Source organism: Falco naumanni, chromosome 1 (genome assembly GCF_017639655.2).
Source record: "Falco naumanni isolate bFalNau1 chromosome 1, bFalNau1.pat, whole genome shotgun sequence".
NCBI lineage: Eukaryota > Metazoa > Chordata > Aves > Falconiformes > Falconidae > Falco > Falco naumanni.
In genome coordinates, this window is record NC_054054.1 from 22189839 (window position 1) to 22205219 (window position 15381).

Consider the following 15381-nt stretch of genomic DNA (forward strand, 5'->3'; position numbering starts at 1 on the left):
AGCACACTCGTAACCTGCTGCAGGCGTGAAGTCTATTAGCTCAGTCTGTAGGACAGATCAACACAACTGTTTGCTTGACATCAGTACCTCTGCTTCCCACAAGTAGGACTAGATCAGAGATCCTTTGCCTACCTATGAAGAGAGGTAAGGAAAGGAGAAGAGCTTACAACAGTCCTGCGGGGTGGTGCTGGCCCTGCCCTTTTGTCAGGCTGCCAGCCCACACACCAAGTACACACTGCTGGCCTGCTCTCACAACCAAACTGCTCGCTTATCACCTGTTTCTCCTGATGGATGACGGAAGGCAGCAGCTCTCACTCTTCATGGAGTCATGTTTACCCAGGCAATAACTTCATTATTTCAGCCATCTCTCATTAGCAATTGATAGCTACCTTTGCAATATGTAGCTGCCTTCTGCAATGTCTATTCCCCCCTGATGAGTCACACCTTATTTGGTCAAGATGCTTGTTAAATCACTAAGCCACTGAGAAGGCCCACACATAGGAACTGAACCATAAGAGAATCAGCTTTAATTCCTAATGCAATGTTAACACATGGTATTAATAAGAGGCTGTTTCTCTTCACTGTTGTGCTATCAGTTTTAAATAGTTGAGCCCTAATCTCCCCATCAATCATCTTCAAAATCAGTATGCTTTAATCATCAATCAAATGCATTTTTATGGGGAAGCAGGAAGTATTATTTAGCAAGCAGGCAGCAATTTTTAAACCTCCATTTTCCTTTAGCTGCCTGAATTAAAGAAAAATTACAGTTCCTGCAGAGAGCTATGGCATCCCAACAGTTATATTGCAAAGTTCTTCTCTTTCTGGGGAAAGGCCCCAAGAAAGTCAGTTGAACACAAGATTGAAGACCTACTGAGGGACCAACCGTGGATGAATGTAGCCTTGATTCCTCCATCAGATGTACCCAGCTTTGGGCTTTACCCATGAAGAGTCAATAAATGCTCATCAGTGACCATAGGAACACAGGACCTCAAACACCGGTTTCTCAAATGAAACTACATTAGGAACGCTAATTATGAAATATGGCCTATTTTCATGTTTTTCAAATTAATATAGCACAGAAATACTCCAAAGATATTTGAATTTCTGAGTGAATATAAAGCTGTTGAACTTTAAGGGGAAGAGTTTCAAAGGCACAAATGGCACTTAACTTCCAATTATGCCTTGCAAAATGTCCCACTAATGGCTAATATAGCTGATTTATTTTCATAAACTTTAATTACTTCACACTTTTTTTTTAACTGAACAGTATAATCAGTTCAACAGAGCAGTTCAAACACAATGTGCAAACTAAAGAGATCTGCTCCAATGCCAAATTTCCATGTGCAACTTCAAATTCCTTGTCAATTCTAGTATTTAGACATCTAGATAAGCATGAATACTTGCACTTGTTAGTACATCTGCATACAGCAGGTGTACTAGTTTACATTAAATCTGATTACTAATATTTTAACTGGAAGATATTTTACCAATTTGTATCAAATGATTTGGGATGAAGACCATATTTTTGCTTTGGCTAGTATAAAGTCAGGGGCTTGTCATATTTTAGTAATACAAGCCATAGCAGCAGCAGAGATGTGGCTCACAAAGAGTGTTTTTTTGACAGCTTGCAATACCAGTGCTTGGGAGATCCATCAGGACAGAACAGCGGGGGAAAAAAAACGTGCAAATTTAGGTCTCCATGCACGCTACTCCCTTGTGCTACAGGTATAAGCTGAGATATTTGATAAGTATGCGGTGTGATTCAATGGCAGATTTCTTAGAGCAGAAGTCCCGTTTTCTATTTATTTTTAAACATAAGAGTCTTAATTAAGGTGCTTTATCTGCCCTGAGGATTTCTGAGACCATTCTGGAAGGAGCCTGCCTGCCTGCAGGGCTGTCTGCTCTGCGAGTCGAGGTGAGCAGGTGCTGTCTGCTAAAAAGCAAGAAAATATTGCCCTCTAGTGCTGAAAGCAAGCAGAGGATGCAGAATCAAGAGGGGGTTTTAATTGTTGTTTCCAAGCTACCTGCCTAGCTCATGTTAACAAAACTAAGGCTTGTTGCAATTAGCTGTTTTGTGGGCAGATTACCCACCCAGCGAGGCTACCGTTCCCACAGAGAGCAATGCTCCTGATCCGATAAACCCCCAGTCGGGCTGAGTGACTCATCAACATCACCGAAACTGGAACACGCCTCACAGAGGATGCTTCACTTCATCCAGTTTTATCTTTTGATAAAATCTTAATTGGAGATTTAATAAGCAGCGAGATCCCAGCAAGCAGACAGAACTGCGAAACAAGGGAAGCACCAAAGGGGGACAACTACTCTTACAGTTATCAGGATGATTTTATTTCCTAGCGAGAATGGTGATGTCTTTTTTTATTTCTTCTCTCCTACATAAGACATTATTAAACAGGAATAAGAAAAAATGTTCTGTGTTTAATTCTGTCCATGGATAAGCCACCCCCTTTGCTCACCCTTTGGCCAGTGCTGTGTGACACAGCGAGGTCATCAATGGCCCATGCTACAGGGGTACTAATCCCCTAGCAAGCTTCCAACTGAGAAGGGTAAAGCAGATAAAAACCTGAACCTGGCAAAGTCACAAGCAGCCTCAGCAACAACTCCCACTCTCTAAACTGCGGGAGCAGCAAGAAGCCTCTCATGAGCAAGTAGACCTATTAATTCACAATTACTTCAACATTCTGTTCATTTCTTGATAAGCTCCCAAAAGGAGTACTTCAATACTGGAAGAGTGATATACAAGGCATTTAAAGCCAAATTAAAATGTTTCACTTTTATTTTTAAGATCCTGAACTGACACAGTCAAGGAATTCCTAGAACTATACCAGACTCATAAAATATACTGCTAGACAAATTTCTTCAATACCTGTCTTACAAGCATTTTCCAGTTTTAGGTGTAAAGCTTGGGATGAATGAATACTCTTCAGAACAAAACTCACAAGTGTAATCCAAGTTAATGAAGGAGGACACATCAGCTGACAAGTATCTGCCTGGAAAGAGTGTTTCTTCCTTGCAGTTCAAAAATCATCCCTTGTTTACAGTCTCACATTGTTCCAAGAGGTAAACAATATAAATAATTCAGAAAGATGTTAATTCCTATTTAAATCCATAGAGCAGCATGGGCTGTTCATTTAGTTAGTTTTAATTGCCTCCAAGTCATATGGCTTATTGTTACCAATGGTAATTTCTCATGAATTTAGGTTGAGCTACCAGGCTGAAGGGTAATGATGGATTAGGTTGAACATGAATTAGGCTTCAGAGCTGGCCAGGCAGTCAGGTTTAAGCACCTCTTACTTCAGTCATACAGCATAGCAGGGACAGTCCGAAGCCCTGTCATTTAACTGGAGCTGTCATGGCTCAGGGCACATACCTATGTGCCCACCCAACGCTCAACTCCCTTGTGGCACATACCACTTCCCTTCAGTCCCTGACGGAGGCAGAGGCACACACAGCTGCACCCTGCGGTTCTAACAGCCTATTCATTCACTTGGAAAATCCATGCAAAATCTTTATGATTCTAGACAGTCCTTGAATAGACTGTAAAACACTGATCACTCCAGGTACAGAATGGAAACTGGAGAGAAACCCATACAAATCTTTCCTTACAGTCCTCTTGTGTCTCTCACTTCAGCTTCATTAGTTTCACAGTCCAACACTGATTTTTTTTGCCCCTTTCAAAATACTTATGTAGTTTGAGTTTGATATGGAACATGGTCCAAAATTTAACAAACATTTACTTTGTCCTAATTTGGTCCTGCAATCTTTAGTCATTCACATTTGCAATAGCAATGAACCATTTTAGTTAAGAAATGCATGTCCTCAAAAAGTTATGTTTAGACTATTTTTATAACCTAAGAATATGGGAGAGCTGTTTAATGCAGCTTATCTCAACACATTAAGAAAGCAAGTGACACTGAGTGGTCCTTGAACCGTTCATAGACTTCCCTCTTAACTCAGATTACCAGTATCAGTCACTGCCTTTATTAACGTGCATTTTTAATTGCTTTACAGATTTTATTTTATTTACTCTTGTTTTGCATCCCCTTGCAGATAATGTTAAGAGTCCCCTTCATTGATTACTGGCAGCTGCTGCATTCAGAGAACACCTCTTTCACTCCAGCTTTCCTGATCCTTTGACTTCCCGCTCTGACAGCTTTATAAACTCCCCGGCAGCTTCATAAATGCACTGCAATGGTCACATGAACGTCCTGGAAGCGGAATCAGCACCTCTGCATCTCCTTATTCTGATGGCACTTTAGGAAGAGAGAACCAGAAAGGCACCAAGTCCAACAGAGGTTGGAAGTCCTGCGAAAGATGAATCTAATTGTAAAGCTCCGCAGAAGTTTCAGAACACTGGTCATTCTCCTGGCAACCTTCTGCTTGGCAAGTATCGTGATTTCTGCCTATTACCTCTACACTGGCTACAAGCAGGAAATGGCCCTTGTGGAAACCACCGGAGAAGCAGAGTGTGAAGACCTCAAAATTCTACCGTACAGGTCTGTGGAGCTCAAAACAGCCAAGCCAATTGATCCATCTAAAACAAATCCCACTGTCCTGCTGTTTGTGGAAAGCCAGTACTCCCAGCTGGGGCAAGACATCATAGCCATCCTTGAATCCAGCAGATTTCAGTACCACATGGTCATTGCACCAGCTAAGGGGGATATTCCACCTCTCACAGATAATGGAAGAGGAAAATACACAATTGTTATATATGAGAATATTTTAAAGTACGTATCCATGGACTCATGGAATAGAGAGCTTCTAGAAAAATACTGTGTGGAATACAGTGTCAGTATAATTGGTTTTCATAAAGCCAACGAGAACAGCTCCCCGAGTACAAAACTGAAAGGACTGCCATTACATCTTTACAATAATGTAGCCCTCAAAGACTGTGTGGTAAACCCCCAGTCTCCCCTGCTGCGCATTACCAAAGCACCAAGGGTTGAGAAGGGTCCACTGCCTGGCGAAGACTGGACAGTTTTCCAGTTTAACCATTCCACCTATCAACCTGTGCTTTTAACCGAACTACAGACCTCCAGACCACCCCCTGTGGCACTGCCAAAGGCTGCTCTGTATGCAACCGTCATCCAAGACTTGGGGCTCCATGATGGAATTCAGAGAGTCCTTTTTGGAAACAACCTGACCTTCTGGTTGCACAAACTGATCTTTATTGATGCCATCTCTTTCCTGTCAGGGAAGAAGCTCACACTGTCCTTGGATAGGTACATTCTGGTTGACATAGATGACATCTTTGTTGGAAAAGAGGGAACGAGGATGAACATCAACGATGTGAAGGTAAGGCAACAACCGGGGAACAGCCTCCCAGATACGTGTATGTGCTAATGGGTATTTAAAAAGAGGCAAAGCTTGAAAAAGCTGGCAAGCTCCATTTCCTAGTAAAGGCTGAAGGTAAAGTGAAGCTAGAAGAAACAGAAACCATAACCTGAGATTACCTTAAAAGTCTGTTTACCCACATACATACAAAGATGCATTTTCATGTATGTGTGTATACGCCGACACAGAGATGTCCTCATACAGTAATGCATATAGTGAATGTACTGGCTGCCTCTTGGTTACATAGGTTCTACTCAAAGGCTTCTCAGAGCAACTGGGTAACAACAGAAACTTTTTATACCTCACATAACAAAGATCCTTCTTTAACTAAAAGGATCTCTGTTTCTGGAGCAAGTTTGCTGCTGAGATATCTGATTTTTTAGGTAACAACACATTTTACATTGCATTAATTTTTCCCTATGTGCATCGAGATATACACATGTATGTGGCATATATATGTAAAATACCATTTATAGGCATTTTCTGTATTCTTTCTTTCACTATTTCTGAAGTAGACAGAACAATAGAAGCTGGTTTCCTTTTTAAATTTCACATAACTATCACTGTATTTTAGGGGGGGGGGGGGGGAAAAAAAACTAGGAAGAGCAAAAAAAAAAGCCTGAAAAAGTTGCAGCCATGTTTTGACTTAAAAGAATTAGCAGGATAATTTTCATTAGCAGGCAAGCATTTAAAGTTACCAGTGATGGGATGGAAGCATAGCCTACACTTCAGCAAATGACATAAACCTCTGATGCAGTGAAAAGGCCACAACTATTCTTCAGGGGCTCTCAAACTTATTTTCATAGTCTGTTGTAGTATCCAGGGATCATATTAGATTTATTCAGAGTAATTTTCAAAAATGTATGCAACTTGGAAAGAATAGGCAGAACTCAGTAGCATGACAGTTATTTCCTTGCAGTTTTCCACATGTGGGAATCATCATATTCAGAGATTAATTGAAGTTCCTAAGCATGCAACATCACATTCTCAAGCCTTTATTCTACAGGGTGGGTTTTTTTCCTGTAATACCCCAGTGCTTTCATGAGCAACAAGCAAGCCTTTTCTTTTTAAACTTGGATTTCCATTTTGTTTCTTAATTCTTATTTACACTTCTACAACTTCTATATTCATCTGCCTCCTCAACCAGATCTTGAAGAAAGGTGTCAAAATACCCAGAAAAGCAGTAGTCTCATAAACAATTAAAACAATTTTGCTCATCAGAACAGTTTGGGTAATTCTAATAGCCAAACCAAGTGTATGAATGCTCATCAAGGCTGATTTCTAGCATCAAGCAGTCCAAGTGCCCGGTGTCTCGAGATCTGAGCACTGTGCACAAGCTCAGTGATAAAGTGCTCTCTCTCCAGAAATATATGGTAAATGCTCTGAAAAAGGCTTGTGTACAAGAGGAAATTAACTGAAAAGGCAATTGTGGAACAAGTTTTTCAGCAATAGCTTTCTGTCTGCACATTCTTGAGAGTGTCTTTTTCTGACGTTTTTTGCTCCACTAAGGAAGTCTATTATTCTACGTTGCTTTAAGAGCCCCCTATTACTATAAGAAGAGTGTCCACACAAAGTTACTTGGAAATTCAAATCATACTTTTGACCGGAATAATCTCACTGGGCAGAAAACCCCCAAGTTACCGCCTTTATTATTCAGTGATTGACAACATTACTAGCAAACCTTTCCACCTGTGCTTGGCAGAGCAGCCATGGTTCATTACTCATTACAGGAGACATGGCAGAAAACTCCAGATCCAGGGGCTTGGCTAGGAGCTGGATGGCAGAACTGTAGCTGCTAAAAACATTCGGCATCACTTTTATATGCTGCACACATTTACCCAGCTAAAAACAGAGTACTCCATACCGCTAAGTATCTTGAAAATAACAAGACACAGCATCTGCTAGGATTCAGACTTCTTTAAAATATTTTTTTAAAGGTGTGTGCAGCATGTTATCTTTTTATGGATTATGATTGAGTCAAGGTATGAAGGAAACTTTCAGTCTTCTCACATTTCTCCAGTGCTAAATTAGTAGCCCACTTCCATTGCAAAACTACCAATAGTGCCGCCCATGGGATAAATCCCCTCTTCACCTCAAACAAGAGATCATGCTGCAGACACCAACCACAGGGAGAAGTCTTTTACAGGCTCAGAACCAACCTTTCCATCAGGTGCTCTTTTGGGGACAATAAAAAGTTTATCTCCCTTTCAGACTATGTTCACACATAAATCTACCCTGCAACTTGACCATCGATTGATATTCTATCCTTAACATCATGGGTTTAATTTCAAAGCAGTTACCCAGTACAGATTTGTTGCTTAGGGTATTTCACAAACACTTGCTACACAAATCAGTCCGTTCTAATACACTGGACATTCCCAGAATACATTAACATTCAAAAGGGGATGCTTGCTAATGAACATAACGCCGAAATCAGAGTGTACTCTGGTTAGTTTACAGTAAAGGATAATTACAGCCAGTTAGAGAACAATCTCCCAAGTCACTTGGGGAAGAAAGCAATTAAGAACCAGTGGGCCTGTCTTCATCCCTTAAAGCAGAGCAGCTTTTTTTACTTGAAAGGCAAAAATAGCAAAGGGAGACAATATTTAAGAGGCTGATATTTAAGTGATGGCAAAGTACCTGCCATGCATTTTGAAGCGGCATCTACAGCCAGCTGCTCAGAGAGGGTTGTGTTTTCATGGCAGGCGAGAGGCTGCTTCTGACACACAGAGGCATGGTGAGATTTAGGGGCAGGTTTTCCTTGTCTGTTAGAGGTATGATAAGGGTGGAAGTGTGAATGGCTCTGATGGCTAGAGGGATTAGCACAGACTCTGTATGTTGTTCAAGAAGAACGTGGCAGAACTTGGACTATCTTCTTTCTTTCCTGAACTACATATTACAGTTATATTTAACACCACACACCCCCCCACAACCAACCCTGCCAAAAAAGCAAAAAAAAAAAACCCTCAACAAACAATAAAAAGCTCCCAACCAAAAAAACCCCCAACAAACCACAGTCCACATCTATAATGTCATGCACCTCAAAACTCATTTCATGCCACCCCCTGCAATGCAAGTTTAAAACATCAGCATCACCAATATAAAAGAAAGCATGTTATTTACACAGTGCTTTCAAAAACAAAGAGAACCACATAAAGCAGTACTTGTAATGAAATAACTTCTCAACACCGTCTAATCTGCTGCATTATGCCACACCACTACTACTCCAATTCCTTCAGTTCTTAGTATTTGTTACTGCAAACAGTGTAGGTTCATTTTGCAGAGTTACACAGACTCTCTGTTAGGCTTTCCTAAGGTGCCATGCACACCTGTGTCCCTAGAAACATTTTCATACGTGGCAGATTCCCAGATGCATGCAAGAAAACCTCCAAATGCTGCACACATTTACCCAGCTAAAAACAAAGTAGTCCACACCACTAGATATCTTGAAAATAACAACAAACAGCATCTTCTAGGATTCAGAGTTTTAAAAGTTCTTTTAATTTTAAAAATCTTAATCTTAAAAATATTTAATCTTTAAAAAAAAATTAAGAACAGTTTTACACCTCCTAAATTGTATGAAAATTACAGCTAAGCCACACCACTCTGTTCAGCCTCTTAGGTGTTTCCTTCCAGTGACCAAACGCATAACAACTGCCAACCCAAAGGACACACAACTAGAAAGGAACCTTCTGACAACAGTATTTGTATGTGACCGTAAAAAGAAAACTAACAGTGTTCCTATGTAATTACTTCCTGCAACTCAAATGTTTTTATCCCCTCACAAAGCCATTTCTCAATTAGGTGCTTCAGGGATATATATAGTTTTAGAAAGGGTGGCATCAGCTAGAGAAACAGAGATTAGAGAACAGAGTTATTATGGGCTCTGTTTATCACAAAAGATCTCCTAGTCCCTTGTATTACAGAAGTTGTGCAAGGTCATATGTGGCTAAGTAATTAAACAGGAGCTCAGCAGAGCCACAGAAAGCTATTTTCCCAAGCTTTGCAGAGATCCATCTTGAGCCTAGAAAGTCTCTACAAATTAATTTTGCCCTTTCCCTCCTACCAATATATTATCTCACTGCTCAATTTTAGAAGGCAAAAGACTCAAGAATTCACCAGTTAATTTACACAATTACCGAATTCATGTACTTGCAAATTATATTGGTTGCCAGCCACACAAGTCCAGGATCAGTGCCATCAGCAATTCAGAAAAAACAAAACATAGAAACACCTGGCTGTGCCGTGTCTGGGATTGCCATACAGAAAGAATAGAAAACCTTTAAAGTTTCCTATTAACTGAACACAAACAGAGCTGCATTACCCAAACAGGTAGTATGAACTTGCTGAAATCTTTGTTTTGTTGCTGTAGTATGAGCTAGTACAATATCTACTTACCCAGCAACAGCACAACTCAGGAACCTGGGCTTTTTCAACACCTTTTGCAAACACACTTTCTATTTTTCATTTAAAAAACCCTGCAAGATCACAGGACAAGCTCAGGCTCTTACTCCTTAACAAATAAATAAAATAACCCAACACCAAATCAAAACAAAACAAAACACATTAGCCACTTACTTTCTACTCTCCTCTTATATCTAGGATTTGCCCTACGGTACAGCTTCCCTTCTATAGCCTTCTTTCAGGTGGACTCCCTCAGGAGTCACCTGCCTCCCTCTTCCTCCACTCTCCCTCAGCTGGAGCTGATAGATAATCAAATGGAAATTGCTGGTCCCAGCACCATCGTATCACAAAGCTGTTTTCTCTAAAAGCCCTTTTCTCCAAAAGCTACATTTCCCTTTTCTGTGTTTTCTCTAATTGCTGCTGTAAGGGCAGGAGCATCCCTGTGATTTCTGAGATACAATTAAATGGTGGAGCAATGCTTGGGTATGTCCTTTGCGTTACTGCAGTCTTTCCTTCTTCTTGCAGCACTGAGTAGCCCAGCCCATCTGCATTCTCCACTCTAAGCTTCAGTCCACTTCAGTGAAAATAAGAATTACATTAGTCTCTGACACCTCCTCACTTCCACAAGTCTGCACTTTGTCTTTGACCTTCACCATCATTAAAATGCCTTGAATACTTAAAGGCTGTGATTTCTTGCTCATTTTAGTATTTTAAAGACAAGAATTCATGTTGGAGTTGCATCTTTTCTGATAATTCCAAATTAAAGAGTACTGGCTCAGCAGGAGGCTGAGCGCAATAACTGAATCTCTCCAGCATATGCTTTTTCTGATCTTTCTGCAAGGACAGTTGCTTTCAGGTGGGATAATCAGAAAAGTCTGGGCCATATCACCAGCCCTGGCAGATTGATAGTCAGTATAATGCTGCGGGTGGGCACAGGGTGGGTAAAGCTCTTCATGCTGCTGCATGCAGACCATCCTCCCTGCCTGCCTGTGCAAAGTCTAAATGCCCCTTGAAAGAAAGAATTTAATAAACTGTTGTAGACCAGTGCTCTTTCCTACTTCTGTTCTGCTGGAATGCCTTCTCTCTCGTACCATTTGGAGTTGGTGGTATGGACCCAAGCCAGGCGTGTGGATGAGGAAGCTCTATTTAACAGCAGACAAGAGCGCAGTTCTGCATCCCTTTGCACAATTTGGCATCTAGTGTCACGGAACACGCCCAGTTTTCTGTAAAAAAATTGCCAGCAGTGGCCAAGACCAGAATTAAGAGTCGGGGAGGATTATAGTCGGTACCTGGATTTCTAACTCAGGTTTCTAGGAATCGTTTCTCTGGGTGCTCTACTCTTGTACCCATTGTACACTCACACCCAACTGTAGGGAAGATGATGATGGAAGTTGCAGCAGCCCAATACCTCAGACTGCATCCAGTTACTTCCAAACTTACTCCATATCAATATCCAAAATCCTCAGTGCTTGAGCAAAATTTGAAACTCCTGGTGCCATAAATAGGCACTAGAAGCAAACATTTTTTTTATCGTTCATTTGTCTGTGGCTTTTTACTTCAGCAGAAGCTGTGAACAGCGATCGCTTCCTTGCTGATAATGTGAGATACTATAGTCATCCCCGTAGCCTTTTTTAATAACAAACTCCTGATAGTAAAGTAGCCATGCCAATGGACAATACAGGGAAAAATTAAAAACAGAAGATGTATGGGCATAGGAAGCTAGAGGAGATGGCCAAGCATTAGTCATTATAGGCTGTGTTGCCCTTATGTCACCTTTTAAAGCACTTGAGAGTGGCAGTGAAGAACACAACAAAGAAAATTCTGGAGTTCCTACTTTTGGGTGGTCTTAAGGACTTTAAAAATTATTTTAAAAAGCAGCTGAGAAGGCATTATAAGAAATATTTAATAATCAGACAATCTTTTACAAAATGGGAGTGTCTACTCCATTCTACTTCAGCAGAGATGACAGTTCATTCAATATTTTCCTTGTTCAGGTCTCTTGAATCACCCAATTCTCTGCAATAATTTGTGTTGAATACTGCTGAAGTGCCTTGTCAAGATATATCACACAAAGCATTTCATACTTTTTTCATTTCGATAAAAACTGTTCTTTCATTCAGAATTTCAGTACTGATGTAGCTAAACCCCACAATTCCCTTGCCATCAGCAAAACATTTATTTTTCTCCTTGGCGCCTGGCGAATTGACTGTCTATCCAAGTACCCTGCTTGAATTATAATAGATTTGGGGTTCTCTCATCTTCCAGATGAGAGATCTTCCCACTGAAGATATGGTAAGTCTTGACAGTGTTCTATACAATCTTGCCAGAAAACAAATTCTAGCAGGTATAATTTTCTAGCCCTTTCACTAGTTCCTTCCATGTGTCCCATATTAAAAGCCTACCTCTGTCACATGGGCCAAGCAATATTTTTGTGAATGTTTGGAAACTCGGTCGGTGTTCTCCTGTCCCAGAGAGCAAACTGTTCTGTCTGCAGGATTACAAGACTCCAAGCAGTGCAATCTGATATTGTTTGTACAACCACCACAGACTTATCACAAATCTGATTTTTTTTCCCCAAGAAAAAAAGTTTAATCTTTCACAAAACAAGTGAACTAAAAAACCCAGAAAAATCACCCTTTGTCTTTCCAGCTTTTTAACTGGCTGTAAGAACTAAATATAACTTAATTTTGAAAAATATTAACAGTTCTGAAATTTTAGAAAACAGCACAATACCTTTTAAAATATAGAAAAGGCAGGGCTTTTAGTCATTGGCCTAATACAGAAATATCTGGTGTTCACAGCCTGTGTTCAGCATCACTGTCTTGTGACACATTCCTTTGTCTACACTTCCACTAATTTCCTGGATTTGTACTGATTTTTTTTAATCCCTTCTACAAAATAATTCTGAAGTCATAGGTTCTATCATACTGGTTATATTTCCAGGATATACATGGTACTCTATTAAACTTAGCTTCATTTAATGTAATATAAATAATTTTCATAACATTTAGGGAATCATAGGAGGGAAAAAACATGGCTGCTTTATATCAGCCTCTCAAGAGACCTACATTAACCTGAGTTTTAAGACAATGCATATTAGTTAAAAAGGAGAAATAATAATTGTTTCCTGTATAGCAAAATAACACTTATGAAGCCATCAAATACCTTTCTAGAAAGGCTATCCAATGCAAACTTTAAGAGCAGTTATAATTATTGCCTTAAAAGCACTTGATGCAGCAATAAACACATTACCATGAATTCCATACATAATGCAGTTACTTTAGTAGCAGTGTTACTTAAGTAACTTTAAATATGCCTTTGTCATCCAAATGCAAACAGAAGAATCAACACTTAGAGCAAAAGCTCAATTCAGTATCATTGACATTATTCAAATGACTTGATAACGGGCGATGTTCAGAAAAAGAGTGGATAGATGGAAGGACGGACAAACAGATGAGATAATAGAGAAATCTCAAAGAGAAAAGGAGAACTGTGAAACTTAAAATATTTAGCAAGAGTTATCTTATAATCTGCTCACTTCTGTATCATAAAGTAGTAGGGAAACAAATCTTCTCCTATGCCTGATTTAAAATCCTTAGACAGATCTATCTATCTATCTATATACACATATACCTATATACACATACACTCACACAAATTAAATCTTATGATCTTCTTTGTCTCTTCCATGAATATGTCCACAGGTGCCTTCAGTTAATACTTTTACTTCTAATGTTGTATATCTCCACCTGTCTTCTTTCCATACAGGCAGAATAATCTAAGGGCTTTTAGGTAAAAGTTACCAATTTCCAGTTTATGCAGAGGGCAGAATAAGAGCCTAGGAAGAGCTGCACCTCAAGTGCTGGACTTGGTGTCCCTCTCTAGTGCAAAATTACATTCCAGTAGATGGACACTGTCTATTAATTATCATTCCTGAAGGTAAACATCACATGTCAGCACATGGAACTTCAAAACTGGTAAATCGTAAGCAGATTGCAATACCAGATAAGAGGATAACCTTCAAAGCCAAACCTCCTGCTTCATTTCAGAAAAAATGCCTTTGGTCAAGACCTAGGATGTGACCATTGCTTCTAGTGAGCTGCACATTCAACTACAAGAAGATTTAGGTTTTTCCCAAAGGGCTGTACAATTTTCATAAGGGTTTCCTTTTCCTCTAGACATATACAGATTCCAAATACTTTTACAGAGACATAAGAACAAATGACCTTCTGACTCCATCGTTCAACGTGAGTCATGCATAGCTTGGAATAGTCAGAATGAGTCATATATTGCTTCCAGCAGGGTTTGTTGGAGAATAGTGCTTTGCATACAAACACATTGATTCATCTGGAGAAATTCACTTTGTAAGAAACTATTTTATTTAGGAGATTTCATATGACTGTGTGTAGCTACTTTAATAAATAAACAAAGAAATGAATTATTTCATTGAACATTTGAAATTGTGACAGTATTAAAGTTATTTCACTGCTGAAGGGAATGTCTGTGCATCAGAGAATTTTTGGGGATTTTTTGCAATTATCATGAGCGCATACACAAAGAAACAAATTTGATGAGAAAATCATCCTGCCTTTTACGTTTATGTCACCAGATAATATTCTGGTGACTGGCCAAGCAAAAGAAGGTAATATCGTGTAAAGCAGTCAGGGTTTGCTGTGAAAGCACAAGCTGTAATAAAACACTGTATGATGCATTGCGGTTTTCCATCAGATGTTGCCTAGTTAGACCTGATCATCAGGTTGTGACCTGTGATCATTGGAATGGCAACTCTCCAACCCTTTGTGGAGACACATGTGAGGGCTCTCCACCTTAAAACCAAGAGCACCAATAGTAAGTGATGCGTAAACCCTTCATTATTTGCTGGTGTTTAATGGACCTCTCAGGAAGGTCCAGTAGGTACACCTGTTGTAGCTGTAATGCCAGCTTCTGTGAACAGGCACCTTTAGGAGTCTCGGGCACCACGTGGTGTCTATCAGTCTCTTGCTTTACACCAGACCCTGTGGCAATGCATATTGCTAGGGCTTTCAAAGGACGATGGTAATAAACTGCAGATGATTGACTATCCAGATGCCAGTCTCCTGAAAAGCTAACATCTGTGCACACCAGGTTAGCACTGAACCAGTGCTGATCCATCCATTTGCACTGTTAGGTTTCAGTACCTGTTATAGTTTCAGCTGGTTTTAGGGTGGTTTTCTTTGTCACTGCCAAGATGTATAGCAGGCTGAACCAGAAAAATGTGGGAGATCGCCTTGTTCTCTATCATCATGGCACATGCTGCTGCCGGAGTCCCGGGAGGAGGGGAAGCCTGTTCTATGTGCTCAGAGAGCAGGGTAGTACTTGTAGCTGTAAGTATAAAGCTCTGTTTCAATCACCTCAGTTGTTTCCATACTAGAGGTGATTTGGAACATTTATACCAAGACACACTACAGTGCTGACATTATTTGGGGCTAGCACTTTGCAGCACCCATGAAACTTTGTCTGTGCTCACATGAACACTGAAAATGTGGACACCATAGTGCTGGGAAGTTCCTGAAAAGTCTTCCCCTTCCACAGACTCCCAGAGCCTCCTTGCTTAGGAATTTCATGAGATTGCTTTGGTTTTTTTGT

The 15381-nt window shown here is 40.1% G+C and overlaps 1 protein-coding gene across 4 annotated transcripts in view; it reads left to right on the top strand.

Annotated features, from left to right (window-relative positions):
- Positions 1–15381, top strand: part of NDST4 (N-deacetylase and N-sulfotransferase 4) — a 135609-nt gene that overhangs the window by 40575 nt on the left and 79653 nt on the right. For 3 of the 4 annotated variants that reach the window (XM_040584469.1, XM_040584496.1, XM_040584478.1), the window contains one exon: positions 4069–5313. In XM_040584469.1, coding sequence (XP_040440403.1) covers positions 4333–5313 — 981 coding nt within the window. In that variant the 5' untranslated portion in view covers positions 4069–4332. Of the gene's footprint in view, positions 1–2906; positions 3079–4068; positions 5314–15381 lie in introns of all 4 variants that reach the window. The other variant, XM_040584488.1, reaches the window with a different exon arrangement.